Source organism: Anas platyrhynchos, chromosome 1 (genome assembly GCF_047663525.1).
Source record: "Anas platyrhynchos isolate ZD024472 breed Pekin duck chromosome 1, IASCAAS_PekinDuck_T2T, whole genome shotgun sequence".
NCBI classification, from domain to species: domain Eukaryota; kingdom Metazoa; phylum Chordata; class Aves; order Anseriformes; family Anatidae; genus Anas; species Anas platyrhynchos.
Window position 1 is genome coordinate 64,925,747 of NC_092587.1, and position 18,707 is coordinate 64,944,453.

Below are 18,707 nucleotides of genomic sequence, written 5' to 3' on the forward strand. Positions count from 1 at the left end.
AGAGGGTTTTAAAAAATGAAGGCTTCAAGCAGAAAGCTATGATCAGAGACAGTTAAGTGTTGCTTGTGCCTCCTCTTCTTTCTGCTGTCTCCTTCTACACATATTCTCCAATTTTATTTCCCTGTGTGATTACAAGTAAGATTTAGTTTCAACTAGAGATGTTGCTATTGGCCATAACCATTGAGTATGGCTAGATAATTTCCTGAGGCAGTGAATTCCACAGATTGGATTTAGCCTACAAAAAATAGCATTTCTTCTCAAAATTTCCAAATTTACTGCCCTTTCATTTTATTGAATACTCTACTCTTCTTGATTAATGCCACTTTGTGAAAGGTTATACACTTCATTATATAATACTTGAAGCACTTGACTTATATATTAAAAAAAGGCTATCATAACATTCTATAGTCATTAAAAATCAATTAGCAATTTATTCAAGAAATAGAAGGCTAACCCTGGTGTCCCAGCTAACTTGCTAAGCCGTTGCTCTCCAGTATTGTGCACTGAACAAGACAGACTTCTGATTTTTTCTTCAACTATCCATTTAGTATGAATGTCTTGCTGCTTTCCAGTGACAGCTGCCCTTCTATGATGGATTAAACTTCTGCTGTAACTTGAGCTTGTCAGTTGTTTATGAAAGACATTTGGCACAAAGTGTCAGGGTGTGGGTATGTGAATTGCCAAGTCAGCAGAATTTAGTGAATTGTGCCTTCCCCTCCTATTATCTGGATGAAAGATGTCCACTGTGTGCTTGGTGATGTTGAACCATTATATTAATAGAAAATATGCCTCTCACATTATCTTTGAACTATGATGCTAGTGTAATGAATGAGAAACTTGAAAAATGTGCCAGGCTATTGTCCCTGAGGGAAAAAAAAAATAATCTCTAAACAACCAGAGCACCCATGTCTCGTGTAGCTCCAATAATATGTCTTCACATAGTTCTGAAGAATCACAAGATATAGGCATAAAAGTGTGTTTATAAAGACAAATCGACTTTTAATTCCTTGGCCCGTACTGAAACTGCTGGTTGCAATTGTGATTAACAAACAACAGAATTAAAAATCCTGGTGCTATTGCTAGGTGATTATCTGTGTAATTGAGAAAAAAAGCCTTCAACTGAAGGTTGCAATGCTAAGGTCATAGCAATTAAGGATGCTTGGAAAAGAAGAGGTCTCCCACAATACACAATGCTCATCAGACTTCTTGAGATATGATGAAATGCCTTCTCTCCATCTTGATGTTGAGCAGTTTCTTTGACTTGCAAGAAAAATAAATAAATAAATAAAAGTATCAGGATCCAATTCCTTTGGTTTGTGTGTAGTGAAGTTGTTTGTGTTTGGTGAAATTGTAGTGAAATTATTTGCTTTGTCCAGAGAGGAAAAATTGACTCCAAGCTTGTTTATAACAAAGGATATGTGTTGCAACCAATGAGATGGGAGACATGGGTTTTCCCAGAAAGATAGTTTAGCAAAACACACCAAAACAAAGACCACGTCATGTGGCAGTTAAGTGTGTAGTGGGTATCCAACATATGACAGGCTACTTCTCAAGCTCTGACAAAAGAATAGATTGTGTATGTCCATTACAACTTGGTTCACAGTACTTAAAGCTACTATAGTTCCTCCTACAGGAGCAATCATTGCTTCTTATGAGTATTTATTGACTGGCCTCAAGGCAAAAGAATGACACAGATCCAGAAACGCTTGAAGAGAATGCCAGGTGTGTTTCTTTAATCACAGTATTTCCAAGCATAACAAGCAGGACTCTAATTACATAGCCCTGCTCAAAATACAATGTTGTAAAGATCTCTTTAATTCTGATTATGTAACTTGTTCAGAAAACAGGACACAGTCTTGTATGTCAGGGAATGCAAATCTCTGTCCTCTTATTGTAGGCTTTTAGGATGACCAGGCAGTAACTCCATTCATTAAGGGTGAGAAGTGGTGCAGAGTGTTACTGACTGTAATGGTCCCTTCTGTCACCGCAAAACTGAGAAACTATCCAAAACAATGTTGATGTTTGAGAGGAAACTTAGAAACCCTTCAGAGAAAAATCCCATCCTGTTCCTTTCCGCCCAAGTGAATAGGTAAACTACAGTATGAACAGGCATTTACAAAGTGCAGTAATTTGGTCCTAGTTCCAATCCCATCCACATGAGCCCAGAGCATAGTTAGAGCGTTGCTATATAAGAGGCTGAGCTGGATTCTCCAGAGGCCATTTGGTCACTAAGGAATCTCTTGAGCAAACTTCTTCCTAGAGGGGACAGAGGTTCAGCCTAATTCAGCTTCAGTGATCTTGAGTCTGTACCTGAATACTGAGATGAGATGGTGACATTTTGTTGTACAGTACCCAGTGAAGCAAGGCAGTATTTCACTTTGTAGATTGGAAGACTAAAGCATAGTGAGCCAAAATGATGTCCCACAGTGCTAGAGAAGGTATGTAGCTAATCAAGAGAAGGAATCTAAGACCCTAATCTCTGAGATGCCCCTAAGAGGTGACACATCAACAGCGTTCAGAATTGTACCAACTTTCTCACTGTTGACAGTAGTGAGATGTAAGCGTGGAGAAGCGAGCTATAAAAGGTCAGGCAGTTTGACTCAGAAAGCAGAATTATTTCTATAAATGACCATCTGTAGATCTATACCAATGCTATGCTTCCAGCTGACCTAGCCATCATCCCACACATACTTAAATTGACACCAAGTTGAATCACCTTGACTGCTGTAACTGGAATATTGTCATTCAAATCTACACTGGCTGATAGTCTTTGTTCAGATCTGTAAATGATCTTCCTTTTCTGTTGAGATTCATATGGTTAATAATAAACACCCCATGGAGAAATAAACAGAGAAAAAGTGCACTCAGCAACCAGGGAGCTAAACTGGCTATCGGCAGTTGTACTGTCTACCCTAGTGATGTAACTTATAAGAGATCCCATTTGTGTTCACTGTAGGCAACGCTATAAAAAATATTCTATAGACCTAATTTTCTACACTCAGTAATGTGTAAATGGTAAATCTCCTTCTGATTGTCATGACCCTGTGCAGCTTCTCTATTTCAGTAGCACAATTAGGAAAAATCATCTGTACCACCTAAGTTATGTTTGCAGTGAAAGCCTCCAGCTGCAGTCAACAGGACATGTGTATGCATGCACATGTGATTAATAGCTCCTTATTTGCAGAATAATGACGTTTCCAGGAAGCATTTTCAATGAAAGACAGATGCAAGGTTTTTAATGATAACTGTATGGGAGCATTGTTCAGTTGTGGGTACTCTATCCTGGACTTCTAGGATACTTCCATTTTAGAGGAAGCATTTCCAGATATTTGGAAGGATAAAATCTTAGCCAAGAATTTAACGTTTCTTAAATGTTGATATGTTACTGTTACTGTTTTGAGTAAGTGTTACTTCTTTTTTCCCCAAACCTCTGCCAAGCAGCCTACATCTCTGCATTTCTCTTGAAAATATTTTTCAGGATCAAATAGTAAACTCACAGTGTGCTGTCTCCATACCAATGTTTTTTGTTTGTGTTTTTACATAGTTTACCAAATACCTAATGTTGTATCAACGTATAACATACATTCCTAGCACCTGTGGGTCAATTTCACAATATTTGGAATGATTTCACCTTCTGCTAAAGAAAACAAGATGTGACAGTATCCCACATATGGAGTCCAGCAAGAAAGAGAGAGAGTAAATACTCAGCTATCTGCCAAGTACTGATGGTTTCTCTGCTCTTGAGAAGATACCACAGTCTGCTTCTCAGCTTACCCATTACATATATGGCTGAGCAGTAAAAAGGAGGTGAAAAACGGACCTCACAAATGTTCAGTCTGAGAATTCCCAAATGCTCTGCTATACCAGGAAGCAGGTCTATTTTTCAGGACCAAGTTGTGCTGATGCTAGCTGATATAATCATTATGCAATTGTGCAGGCACTGGGACTAGCCAGAGTACACTGTATTCTAGTTATATACCTTACCAGACCACAGAGGAAGCTTCTTGTCATCTGGAAATTTCTTCATGCCAGAGTAGTACGAAGTTCTCTACCAGAAGTTTTGGGATTTCTTATTTAAGATTCACTCATACCACAACTTAAAAAGTTCTACTTTTCCAGCTGACTTTCCCAGATGAAGAAAAATACTGCCAATAGATAAGTGCCACATAGCTGAGACTTTTTTATCACCATCCATCATAATTAAAAGGAAGTCAAGTCATCATTGTGCCTGCATAAATTCTTATGGCAGTTTCTCAGTCATTCTAAATCATTGTTTGTGTGGATTTTTTTTATAGATAGTTGCATTCTTTGTAGAACAGAGAGGATGTTAGGTCCAATTTCTTGACCTAATTCTGGCTTAGGTAGTTATGCTTTGCCTGCCTGATTTATCTGCTGTGATTGTGGGTGAATATTTGCTTCCATCTTGTATCATAGTGTTTTGTTTTATTTAATGCATTGCTGTGTTTCACAGCAGAGGTGTCTGTGGGATGGTCATGTCATGTGGGATGCAATGTGTCTTGAAAACATAAAGAATAATTAGTGATATTCCCATAATAACTGAGCAATTCTACAACAGTATTCAAAGGGAAACTGGGTAATATACTTAGGGAGTGTTAGAGAAACTCCTGGATTTCTGAAGAGAGGTGTTTCAGGTACTCTGCTCTGACTACAAAATCAATCAGTCCTGTGAGGAAGCAGCTGATGAACTGTTTTCACAGAGTTAGATTTTGAACTTCCTTTTTAATGAGTCCCTTTCAGTTAAGTTGCAGCCGAAAGAGCCCAGAGATAGAATTTGGTATTGGCCCATTGACTGTGGACTGTTGCCAGACACAGACCTTAGTGACTGTACTTTCAAAGTAAAATGGATGATGTACTCCCATCCACAAAGAACTGATTATATTAGTGTTACTCTCCTGCCTTGTCTTGCTGAAGGTCTGAAATTCCTTTCCTGAGTTGTTATGAATCTTGAGTCAGATCGCCTCCCCTAAAGTGTGTCTCAGTGCCCATGTATGGAAGAATATTTCTTCTGTGATCACAACAAATGCTTAGGTTGCAAAGGAGAGAGCATTTTCCTAGAAGGAGAGAACAACATATGATAAAATTTTACAAGTGTGGAAAACAAAGGAACCTAAGTTGCTTTATGCCTTTTAGGTACTTTCAAGTCTGCAATTTAAGTCCATAAATCATTTTAGTGCTCCTGAATATGTTAACCACCATCTGTTTCTTTAATGATGCTGTGTCTGGCTCAGGAGATAAGTGTTTATGAAAAGTAATGAAGAAGGGGTTTTGGTATTTTGATACCATCATGAAAATGAGATATTGAGGTATCCAGCAACTTTCCAAAATTTTGAACTTCGGAGGACACTTCAAGATAAAATGGTGTTTATATGCTACGTGCTTTTAGAATATGTAAAATATGTGCTAGTGTTGCTGAACACATAATACAGGTTCTGGTGCTAAAATAATAGTCTGCCGGCTTCATTTGCAGATGTTTGTAGTAGTGTTAAGGACAGTTCTATGTTCATGCCATTCAGTTTATAGTCTCAAATTCTTTGAGTATTCACTTGTGTAGGAGTCACATTTTGAAAGAGAGATTCATCCTTCAAGGAGAGAAAGGAAGTTTTTGATAAAGCTTTAGAAAAAACTTGACCAGATCAGGACATGGTCACACAATCATTCAGGTTGGAAAAGGCCTCTAAGATCATCTAGTCCGACCTGTAGATTGTCTAGTCCAAACTTTAATTCCTGAAAGGACTTTTCTCAAAAGCATACAGGTACTGCCCTGACTCTGGAAAACTAAAGATTACCAGAGCATTGCCAGGGAAAGATAAGTATATATCCCCAGTTACCACACACTTTTCTCTGAAGTGTGTGTACCTGTGCTGCAAATGGGAAATAAATATAATCTGACAACACACTGAGGCAATGCTTAGCAAAAAGTTGCTTAGCAAAAGTTGCTTAGCAAAACCCAGCAACTTTTTCACAAGCAGAAAGCGTATGCACAGAGATTAGAACAGAACTTTAGAAGTCAGTGGATGGACCCTTGTGGTGCTGTGGGTAAACTCCAGGAAGTGATAGTCTGCAACTTTGAGCATTCAAAGAAGTGCCAGTACAGCATATAGTTGTATTCTCAGTCTGTATTAATCACTGCCTGTAAAGAAACAGCTAGAGGAAAAAAAGCAATCAAAGCAGAGGTCACACCAGAAAGAACATACAGAAACACTTGCTATGATTATGTGTAAACCAACCACAGGCTCTGTTTACAAACCTTTCCATCTGTTCCTTTGCCTAATCATTTCTGCTTTCCCTCTCTGTCTTCTAACTTTCCTTCGTCTTTCCAGATGCAGGACGCTATGGGCTATGAGTTACCATGGGTGTATTTTGTCAGTCTGGTCATCTTTGGATCCTTTTTCGTTCTAAATCTGGTTCTTGGTGTGTTGAGCGGGTAAGCTGACAGTTTTGGTGTCCTTTTTCCAATGCTACAGGGCAAGACTCCATAATAAGGGTTCTTCCCTGTCACCAGGATTCTTTTGGAGGAATTAAAAACCCGAATCAAGGAAGCTTTCACAAAATCTTGACAAATATTCAAACTTGGCAAATAACAATGCAGGTAACAGAAGAGGTGTGCTGACAAAGAAATTTAATGTCTGTGCATCCAAAATTGCTAATGTCAACCTTCCATAAACTTCCAGAAAAATGATTATTGAAAATTTTATTGCTGGTGACTTGGGATCTCTTTGGCTGGAGCCTTGCAATGCTCAGAAACTGAGCTTGTCTCACTAATTATCATTCCACTCTTCCAGGTCAATGATGCCATAGGAAGGGACTGGCCCTGGATCTATTTTGTTACACTAATCATCATAGGGTCATTTTTTGTACTTAACTTGGTTCTCGGTGTACTTAGCGGGTAAGCAGTACCAGGAAAATGTTTTATTATTGTTTATTTTTTAAAATTTGTATTTCTATTCCTACTCTGTTGTTACCAAAACAACGGGCAATGGTGGGTTGATCTCAGGAATCTTTATAGAAGACCTGAGCTATTGCTGTGCAAATAGCAAAACATGGCATTCCTAATGGCATTGAAAGATTCTTTTGATAAAATCAAGGGGAAAAAAAAAAAAAGACAACTATGCCCGTAACTTTCCTCTACCTAAAACCTCTACCTATTCTCCGTGGGAGGAGGACAATATATGTTCCACTGTTTAACTGCCTGTGGGTGAAGCATACCATTCACCACAGAAGGGGATTACAGTAAAATCTCTAGAAGAGTCATTGGGACTGAAGGAGGAATGAGAGCACGAGACAAATCCTTTCACAGTTGTGGGATGAGATTCCTGCCAAATTATGTCTTCTCACATGAGAAATTTTCACATTGCTTAATATCTCTAAAGCACAGCCTAATGGGAGACTGTTTTCCCTGGAGAGTGTCTTGGACATGTTTCTTCTTCAATAAGCACATCTTCTCTGTTGTGTGGATTACAAGCCTAAAATTATGCAGGGAGGAAAGATCATTTCTCTCTGACCTTTCCTAAGGATGAACAGAGAAGCAGGATAATTTCTTCTAGTGTTTAAGCATCCCTAAGTCATCTAGACATCTAGCTGTATTTCAGTTCTACTGTATAACCCTCACTGTGAAGCATTATTTTGGTGGATTTGATTAAAAACAATTGATATTGTCCCCTGTAGTTAAAAACTTACTGCCCCTAGGGAGCCAGATAATTAGAGGAATAAAGCCAGCCAACATTCCTCACACAATTATTTTTTTTACAGATCTCCTAGAATTAGGCTTCTAATTCCGTATTTGGGCATGACTGCGTTCCTATAGCCATTCCATGTAGATGGATAAATATGGTGTGAGGGCTTTTATGCATCCTCTTTTTCTTTGTTTCCAACATCGTACCTCTCTCAATGAGCTCTAAATGAATTTGGTCAGAGTCTGTACTTGTTGCCTGCGTGGGCAACTCTTAAATCTAATGTCTTTTGATCATAAGAGATAATATCATCTCTGAACAGGAGGGAAGCCTTGATGCTTCACAAAAATTGTGTCCTCAGTGTTTGTGCCAACAACATAGGAAAGGCAGTAGTAGGACTAGAGAAGAAGATCCTCCATTGATCGTCCTGTGAAGAGAAAGATAATAGCAGATCTACAGAAGGTGTTGCTATTGTCTTCGTTACTTGTTTGAAGGAGACATGCAGCTAAGAAAGCTGCTGCAAAGAGAGTAGTTTCCAAGCAGTAAATGGAGAAGGAGAAAATCCCCAGAAATGAAGTGTCAGGCAATAGTCTGTGTTTGGCTTTCTGGAGAGTGATACTCTGGGTACAATTTTAAAATGTAAGCTCCTCATTTCTCCATGCGGATGCTCAGATCAGCAGGTAAGGATGTCAGCAGTAGAGGAGGAGGATGACCAGCTCACAGCGGGTAAGCAGTCTGTTGTATCAGAAATGCAGTCAAGGAGCATGTAAGACGGTGGTTGAAGATTCTTTAATATCTGATTTGATAAAACAGTGTCTGTGAGCCCAGCCTTGAGGAGTGCATATTGTTGAAGCATTGCTGATTCAATTTACCGACACTTGGATTTGTGTCTGTACATAGTGGAAATATGCATTTCCTCTCTCTTTTGTTTTTTAACCTAAGAAAGTGTTTTGGGGCCTAGATACTCCATCTCCTGAGATACTGCAGCCAGAGCACCACAGCTAGTGGTGAGAGACGGAAACTGTAGGGTGAACTGAAATCAAAGATGAAGCTCACCTTGCTTAATCTGTGAGTCACTATTTCTGGCTGTGTTCACACTATTATGACAGCTGCATGGTTTCTGCAGTTTTTCTCCCAACTGGAGAAAAGTAAAAAGAAACTTAAGAATTTGTATCCATGAAAAAAAAAATAGAAATGATGGCAGAAATGTTCTAAATTTTCTTTGGGCTAAATAAGCAGTTCTTAAACAATTAACTTTCTAAAGCAATTCTAAATTCTGCTGAGTTGCAAAGCGTCTTCACTTTGCAGATTCAGCTTTTTTTTTTTTTTTTTTTTTTTTAATAAACTTGCTATTAGTCTTTTTTGTGTAGATGATCCACCTGTCTGTTCTATGTAGTACACAAAGCAATATTCCTGGGCATCTTTGTAGATCCATTCTGGGCATCTCTGATTTCTCCCCATTTATTTCAGGAACGTCAACAAGCATGTTGTGTAGGTAGACTTCGTCAATGACAGATTAGCTTAGGTTTTTTAATCACTTCTGAATATGTAAGTGTAATTAATTGTACTCACAAAGACACTTTGATTGCACCTGCAAAATCAAACGCCGAGTTCTGCTTTGCCTGAAGATCTCATCTGTAATTTGTCTTTCCTCAGGTATTTCACCCATTCATGGTTCTTCTGGTGAATTTTCTAGTCACGTGCTAAGCTAAATAGTATGACAGAGCATTAGTGTGTAGAGCTATAATCCTTTTCCTATTTTGACTAAGCACACTATAAAATCAAAAGGAAAAACCTAGTCAGCAGATCACACAGTGGACCTTCTCAAGTCTAGGTAAAAGGAGTCCACGTCACTGCTGTTAAGTAGTGAAGCCACCGTTAGAGGTCTTCTGAGACCAGTGATGTTCACATCTGCTACCTGTTTCAGTTAATTAGTGAGGGGGAAAAATGGCAATGTGTGTTTAACTTTCAGAACTGTATGATGAAGCATATAGATTCAGATTTATTTTACATTTTGCCAATCAGTGATCCAAATTCCAGGATATAGGCCAAACAAGCAATTTCATAGGGCAAATGGAGGGCCAGAGAACAGCCATTTCTTCTTATATGAGATGATCCTGGAAACCCAGTTGGCTGCTTCTGATGCTGTTACTGCCAAGGAAGAGATCAGAGTGAATAGGAGGCTGTCTGTGCTTGTAGCTCCTCCTGAGGACAGCTGAAGTAGTTTTCCTAATATTTCAGGACTTTTCTTTAGTATTCTGTCCCCTCTTCCAACCCTTTGCATTCTTTGCTGTACCTGTCAGGGTGGATGAGGTTTGAAGCCTCGTGCTGCACTAAGCAAGAGCTTTGAACTGCTAGAATTCTGCCATTTTCCTCACTTTCCAACACTCCTCTGAATGTGAGAATTCATACTGAGATCAGATATAGACATGAATTATCTATATTTCACCACCAGGATTGGTATTTCCTTTGGCAAATGTCTTACAGTTTCCTGGGAAAGTGAAGGAAAGTGAAGCAAACTGAGTTAGGGGAAAAACAATGAGATTCGCCAACTCGTGAACAGATGTTATCTTGTTCACTGAAAAGAGACAGATTGCTTGGTAGTTCTGCAAGCCTCTGTTGACCTTATCCTCACATGATATTGCAATTTTATTTTTTTATTTTTTTTTTGAGAAGGCCACCTCCAGATACAAGATGGCACTTCTATCAGAAAACTTATTTGGTCCTTGGCCTCCCTGCTGAAACTGCAAACAATGAACATTTACTTTCAACTGTGATGGTGGCAGAGGTAATGTGCACACCTGCCTGCAGTAGGAACTGGACCGAGGTCACCAACTCATTTCACATGGGACAGTAAATGACATGGATAGTAATTCTTGACTGTGAACTACATTTGCCTGCATACAGGCTAGTATTCCACATGGCAAGTGGTTGGAATTGTATTAGCAATTTCCTGAGCCACCTGTTCTCAATAGTTGAATGCTCATAGAGCATAGAAATTATGATAATTTAAATAAGTTGTTTTCTTTGGAGAGTCATCCAAGATTTGGAAACCCATACATTGTACAAAGGAAAGAGACAGGTGAATGCATATCATTTAGACTGGGGGATCACAATATTTTCAGCTGTGCCATGAAAAAGCCAGGTAACAAGTTAACTTCCATGCAGACAGTCAGCAGAATGATATGCTGCTAAAAGCTCATTTCAGTTTAGTCAGCTCTTCATCCAGCCTGAGTCACATTTGAGAGGGACAGTACATCGGGCTGACAAGACCCAAGCAGGCATTCAGCTTAGATAGACCTAATATAAATGATCCAGTTCAGTACACAGTAGCAATTCTACTTTCTGTAAGCTGGATCATTTCGTTTTCCACACTTTGGTTTCTAAAACTGCCCCTTGCAAGTTATAGCGATGCAAATATCTAGTTCTCACTTGAAGTTGAGATCCTTTTCCCTTTTAAAAATGGACCTATTTGTTGAAGATTCTAAAACACCAATTTACAAGCCAACTATTGAAATATTAGGATTTGATTTTTCAAACAGCCTTAATAGTGCATAGCTTCATTTGGTGATTTTCCTGGAGTTCATTCATTAGTTTGGATAAGGTGCTATGTAAGACCCAGAGGAAAGATGTTATTGAAGCTATAAACAAAAACAATTAGAATTGATTGGATTTTCTTAAAAATCTTTTGTACAGTCGTTGTTGTCGTTAGGGTCATTCTTGCCATCCTTGCAGTAGCTCTTTTTCTGCCTTGTGGCTGTTTGGTCCCAGGGTTGACTGTGATCTAACTCCAGGCCTGAAAACCAGTGATTCTCTTCATCATTTGCACCTTCATTATCACTGTCCCATAGGACAGCCTGAAACCTCAGGAATGTGACAGGGGGTGAGGATCGCACACACATCCTTTGTCACACAGTTTGGCTTGAAATGAAGTTATCTTCCTACTTTCATTCTGCTGCTGTGCTGGTGTCATGCACAGTTCATAACATAAAAAGCCTGATCAAAAGACTGAAGTCAATGGATATCTTTCAGAAGGTTTTGACCAGACAGAAGTACTTCACTATTGGAAACTCATCTCTGTCTCAGTTGCTTGAGAGCACTTCATGTGGCACTCATTGACATTTTGATTAGGATTTTCATACTCCTGATATTATCCCACCAAAGTTAGTGGAAGGCTTCCCATTTGTTTTTGGAGGAGCAAAACAAAGACTAATATTAAGCTTCTTGTTTGTTTGTTTTTAATTTCACTCATTGCTGACAATCATCAGTGAGTCTAATGGATGTTGTATTTGAGAGAATGACTTTTCCTCTCATATCTAGACATAGTGGGTCGTGTTATCTGCTGTGTGCACCTTGTGTAGTGATCTGCTTCAACAGATATAAGGCTTAAGTACTCTTAGTCCAGTGTTTTTCACAATCATTAAACTTACTTTTAAAAATACAAGCATTAAAACCTGATTTAGAACCTCAGGAGAGTCGCTAAATGGAGTTAGATTGGCATTTCTAGAAAAAAAATAGTGCAGGATAGATGTCTGACAGATAGGAAGAAACGGAATCACAGTCAAAAAGAAGGCAAAGCAGACACCCTGGATCAGAACTAAGCAACATTAAATTCTTGTTCCTATGCCCTCTCTTTTAAGCCCATATTCCCAATAGCGGTTTTTCATCACACAATCAAACACCTACCCTGTTTCACTTTCTGGCAGAATCTATTATTGCTCATGTTTGTCTGCCCAACTGGAGACTAGAAAAATAAGTTTCATGTCAGATAACAGGCCTGAATACTGAAAGCCTGCAATAAAACATTGAGGTCTACATTTTCAAGTAGTATGAAGTTCAAGTTCAGTGCTATGGGTGAAATTGCCCGTAATTATCTGTGTACAGAATTGTGAGTATCATTACTTACACTTACAATTAGTACAACTTAGTTGTGATTATACCTATAATCTTAAAGACAGATTGAGACCTGACTAAAAATTAGAGCCACCATCTCACTCTCCAGATGTCAGATTATTGTCAAACAGTTCATCATTGTCTCGAATTAACCACTATCCATATAGGTATTTATGGATAGCTTTTGGAGAATATCAAGTGGTAAAGAACGTTAGAAAGTGCGTGGTATTGTACATAAACATATAAGAGTTTTAATTATTAATCAAATGTTGAGAATGAAAGGATGAAAAAGGTAATTATGTTCTCCTAAGCACTGGTAAAAATGTGGACACTCCAGCTGTTTTACAAGTGCAAGGATACTCCTTTCACGTGTCTGCCCTGACAGAACAGAGAAAGCTGGGTGTGCTACAGAGGATATGGAGACTTTCTAGTGGAAATCAATCTAACCCATTGTTTTTCAATCTCTTCCTCTCCCTCCACCCACATCCCGTTCCTCCCTCCCTCTTGCTAGGGAGTTTTCCAAAGAAAGAGAGAAGGCTAAGGCTCGTGGTGATTTCCAGAAGTTACGGGAAAAGCAACAGCTGGAAGAGGATTTGAAGGGATATTTAGACTGGATAACTCAAGCTGAAGACATTGACCCAGAAAATGAAGATGAAGGCATGGATGAGGAGAAGCCTCGAAACAGTAAGCAATTTTCTTCTGTCTGTCTGTCTTTCTCTTCTTGTACTAAGGGAGCCTGTGCCCACCTGCTCTAATGCTGAGATTGCCTATAAGGCAGAACAGGTTCTTTCTGAGACTCTCACTCTGCTTATACGTGATCCAAGTTTAATGCTTTTTTGGAGCTGTGGGAGGGAGAAATATGTGTAAAATAATGGATATTGTTTTACAGATCCTCAGTTTCTTGTCTATAATACTGACATTAGAACCTGATATTAAACAGGAAAAAAAGATCAATACTTGCCGTTAGAAGATCGCTACTGAGATAAGTTTTAAAATATACATCTGTCTCCTATTCATTTATTTAATTGTAGTTCAGTGTTACAGGCTATTGACACATGGTTAATTACTTTGAAAGCAAAGGTTTCTAGGCAAAGCAATGCTACAGTATGGGAGAAGGGCCAAATCAACCCTGTTGTACATTAAGTGCGCCATCTGTAACTCCATTGAAATCAACGGAATTGCATTTGCTTTTGCCAGGCTGAAATTAAGCTTTCAGGCGTTTCTTGTAAGAGAAGTACCTCTTTTTCTTCTGTTCTGGAGTTGAGAAGATGTTTATGCAAAATGAGAATTCACTTTCTCTTCTGATTACAAATCCTGAAGAATGTCAGGTTTGAAGAAAGCAGAGATTCCTTGCATATCATTATTTTCATTGAATCTTCTCACTCCACCTCATCTTTTCCCAGTATAGGCTCTGTATCACTTCAGAAACACCTAGTAGGTGTCATTACAGGTCATGTATTTGGGAAATGTCAGAGCTGGAGGCTTTAGACAGCTATGTAGTTAATGGACACCTATACTACTCAGCTTTCATTGCTAAAATGTGCATTATCCCAGTTTGATTTTGGAAGAGAAGACATGAAGCATTTCCCTAGAGATCACCCTTCCTACCAAATAAGCAAAATCTATGGGGTGATCTGATCAGAACCATATATTCTAGCAACAGGAAGACCAGACACTGAAAAATTATTCCTGCAGAAAAAAAGCAAGATTTCCATCAGATGCTTATGATATTTTGGAGAAGTAAGCACTACTCTCTGCAGCTGCCAGAACACTTAAGTTCTTTCAGAAAAAAAAAAAATAAATAAATAAATAAATAAATAGAACAACCACTTGTGGGGTCATGACTATCAAGTCATAACCCTGATAACTACATACTTGGATTTGAAGGAGTCATTGGGGGGACTTGCTCAGACCTCCCCAGATCAGGTTACTTTTCTTTTTATGTTGGTGCCTTCAAGTGCTTATAGCTGACTTTCATAATTTAACCTCAGTAATCGCTCAGTAATAAATTTATTCACAGACAAAATTTGCTGCTGTGTGGCGTACAATAAATGGATGATCGTGTCTGGTGATCCCATTTCCTTTCTTTATAGGCAGAATTTCCTATTATGGAAAAAAAAAAGAAAAAAAAAAAACTGTAATGGGCTCCGGTATCCTTATATGACATCTAAGTGGGGAGGCCAGTTGTCACACCACTCTGCTGAAGTCACCAGGAGGCTTTCCCTTGACTTCGTCGGGAAGTTCCTCCTAGAGACATGCCTGTTAACGAAAAGTGTAGCCACATTGCTGAGATAGTATGAAGAGAACCTACCAAAGCTACTCGCTAATTTGAACGTTTTCCTTTTTAATTAACATGAAAATAATTCTGCTTTGGTAAAAGTGTTTTGAAATAGGTCAGATGTAGTTTCATTGTATTCATTGCAACAGGATGGGATCAGTCCAAATTTGAGCTAACAAGCTCCTTTTCTGACTGGTGATACTAAGAACTGAAAGATAACATATCTTCAGCTTACAGTGCTTCTTCAAATTAATAAAGTGAGTTTGGTAAGACAGGGTTTATAAAATCCATAATATTGCATCTGACAAGTTCTCAAGAGTTTCTCCCAGTCGGCTATTAATGGCAAACTAACTTTTTACCCATTTCTCCTCCAAACTGTTTATGAATGCAGTGTCTTCAGTGCTGTTGGTTCCAAGAGACAGGTCTAAGGACAGTGGTTGTTAACCAGTCCCAAACACACAGCATCTGTGGTGGTGTTGTGGGACACTTAATCAGTTCCTGTTACATGACAGACCAGGCTTGGGAACAGATGCCTGCAGTGCCTAGTGGTATACAGCAGAATCACACCTTTGTTGAGAGGAATGGCTCAGCATGTGAAGAAAGGCTGTGGACTGATGTTGACCACGTACAAGGGACGAAAGTCATGCTAACAAAAGTCTCTGAACAAGAGAATAGCAGAGACCAAGCAAACAGGTCACTCTATGAAGTGAAGCCTATTCCTCTAAAAGTTTTTTTGGTTGGTTGGTTTGGTTTGGTTGTGTTTGTTTTTTGTTTGTTTGTTTGTTTGTTCGTTGTTTTTGTTTGTTTGTTTGTTTTCCATTTAGAACAGGCTGTTGATAGCAATAATCTTGTCTGCAGCTTCGGGCTCTACAATATAAAAAGGATGTTAAAGTTCTTGAAATGGTCCAGATGAGGGCACCGAAGCAGGTGAAAGGGCTGGAAGGCATGTCCTGTGAGGACACTGGGCTGTCCCATGCTCCCTGAGGAGGGGAGGCGCAGAGGGAGGCACCAGTCTCTGCTCCCTGGGATCGCGCATAGGGCACACAGGAATGGCACAGAGCTGCCAGGGGACCGTCAGACAGGGCATTAGGAGAAATGTCTTTACCTTGAGGGTGGTCAAACACTGGGAGAGGCTTCCTGCAGGGGTGGTTGGTGCCCCAAGCTCCTCAGCGTTCAAGAGGCAATTGGGCAGTGTCCTCAATAATTTGCTTTAACTTTCAGTCAGCCCTGAGGTGGTCAGGCAGGTGGACTTGATAAACTTTGTAGGTCCCTTCCAACTGAAGTATTCTATAGTGTTCCACACTCTCCAGTGCTGTACCTTGACCTCCTTCTTGCCAAATGCTTTTTTCAGCTATGGAAGTAATGGATCTTTGTGCTTCCTTCCTCTGTTGGGGAAGCAAATAGCCTCAAGACACGGATGGTAAAGAGCAACACACCCTTTCCCACCCCCAGGTCCAGCCCCCCAGCCAACAAAAATACCTGGATCCATGCCCCCACCCAGCTGAGGAGTTTGCGTTCTGGCCTTTTGTATTTTATAAACCACATTCATTTTTCTTTCCTAGTAGGCTGTTGTATTTACTTTTGCCAAATTATGGGTACCATATTGTTTAAGCTCTGTTGTATTTCTCAACAAAGCAAAATAGTTTACAGACATCCTCTCCTAAGATGTCATGCTCACTTCATTTGTTGATATGCTTATCTGTCATGTATACCACACAGGAAGAAACTCACTGTATATTTACCGTATCTACCTATGTGGTTACACATCTTACATGTCCTATTGCATACAAACATACCTAAGGCTGAACCATCTCAACCCACTCTGATGCTGGAGACCAATATCTGCCTGGGATACACTGGTGGACAGCAGCACTGAAAAAGCCTATCTGCCCTCCTGAAGCTTAATCGCATTCAATCTGTGCTGCTTTTGGGGGTTGATGGATCTGCTAGCAAATAAGGTGAAGGAGCACTATGTAACAAATCAAATAGAAACAGAGGTCTTTTCCTTAATGGCTTCCATTTAAGATAACGCCATAGAAAAAGTACCATAAGTGATAAGGTATTGTTTTTATTTATGTGTGTGTGTTTTCTACTGTGTTGAATGTTTTGACATTCATGCCAGCCGTCGTCACCAGTAGGGGTTATACTGCAGGATTGGTATTAATTCTCTTCCAACCACCATCTACAGAACATGCTCCAACTATAAAGGACAGATGGCACAGCATTTCAGACATGGTTGTAAATGCACTCAGGAGCTTATCTAGCTTGATTGCCCTCAGCCCATCTGAATCACACCTACTAAACATGCTAAGCTTCTTGGTTTTGCATTGCTGAGGCTCCAATATCTTCCTTGTCTTCTTGTGTTTAGCTCTTGCTGAAGGAGCTCAGATGCCTCCCATACAGCTTCAGTGTGGTTCTCTCTTGAGTTTTCTTCAAAACTCACTGTTTTCTCTTTCTGGTACAATGTCTTGAGGTCTACAGCAGAGTGCTTCTGCCCCTTTCCAACACACTTTGTTCAGTGATGAATTAATTAACAGTGTTGACTTTTAAGGTATCAGCCCTGAACATTTCAAATAACATTTCACTGAAGTACATAGGGCAGTTTGGTACTCCTAAAGCGGTTTATTTTAACATACTTGAAAGGTTTGCTTCAGTTATATCACACTGATGGTCGGCAGATCTGGGTTCCAGCCAGTGAATTACACCATTACTTTAAAGAAGTCATGTTAATTTTCACTTCCTCAATTTCCCCTCGGAAGCTGTATGCAGGTTTTGGTTGTTGTTTTTTAATAAATAATATTGTAAGAGTTCAGCATTTTAATATATACTTATTAAACTAGAGTCTCAGCTAATGTAAATCTGCAACTCTGAGACTCAGCAGTTTACACCATCTGGGCTCTGGCCCAGGTAGGCTACCTAAACTGAATCATCCCAGACACAGAGAACATATGTTTCCAGTCTCTTCTCTGCCCTTGGCTGCAGAGGCAGATTTCACTGTCTTCTTTCTCTGTAAAGAAGACTGACTGACTGCCTGTCAGCATAGCAACTGCCTCCAGTAAGACAGAGAACATGAGGCAGAAGGGAAGAGAATTGCACTTGCATTCCCTTTGGTTTGACTGCCTGTGTCAGTCTTTTGGGCATCATCAGTTGTATATTGTATATTCCACTGCTTTCCTAAAGTGGTCAAACCTTGCCCCAGGTCTCATTGAGTGTTCAAAGCCCTTAATGAAATGGTCAACAAGCCCAAGTACTACAGCAGCAAGAGCCCTGGTGGAAGAAAGGATGAGAAAGGAAGATAAATGTAGCCAGAGCTGGACAATCTGTGCAGCCTTTAGCTGATGTTCTCCATAGCAGCAGTATTAGCATTCTTCTGAGGCATTCGTTGAGAAGCGTTCACAGTTCAGTCTGAATTCATCCTCTGTGTTTTGGGAAGCACATATTTATGGCAGTTTTTTCTTGTTGTTTGAAAACATGATTTTTCCATTTTGGAAGATATGAGGTGGGAAATGTCAAAAGGCATCTAGGGGTTGTTTGTGTTGATGGTTTTCTTCTATGCTCTTTCCCTGATGGGCCTTCTGTAAGGGAAGAAAACATTAATTTGATGGAGGAGAGAAACACATGTCATGGCACGAAGAAGATCCTGAATTTCAAAATTACATGATAGTGAAGAGAATCACCCCTTCTGTTGTCACAGTAACTGGGAATTTGCCCTTTTTTATTCTTCCTAAGAGTGGTCTGGAATGCATCTGTGTTGTTGTGGGCAGAAACAGGAAACCTCAATCCAACCCAGATTTTCCTCCTATTGAAGTTAATTGGCAAAATTCCCATTGACTGCATCAGGGTCA

At 39.5% G+C, this 18,707-nt stretch overlaps 1 protein-coding gene across 47 annotated transcripts in view; it reads left to right on the plus strand.

The window, feature by feature from the left end:
• Positions 1-18,707, plus strand: part of CACNA1C (calcium voltage-gated channel subunit alpha1 C) — a 476,569-nt gene that overhangs the window by 320,280 nt on the left and 137,582 nt on the right. For 26 of the 47 annotated variants that reach the window (XM_027463118.3, XM_027463184.3, XM_072039966.1 and 23 more), the window contains exons 8-9: positions 6,342-6,445; positions 13,096-13,268. In XM_027463118.3, coding sequence (XP_027318919.2) covers positions 6,342-6,445; positions 13,096-13,268 — 277 coding nt within the window. Of the gene's footprint in view, positions 1-6,341; positions 6,446-6,803; positions 6,908-13,095; positions 13,269-18,707 lie in introns of all 47 variants that reach the window. The other 21 variants (XM_072039979.1, XM_072039847.1, XM_027463178.3 and 18 more) reach the window with 3 other exon arrangements.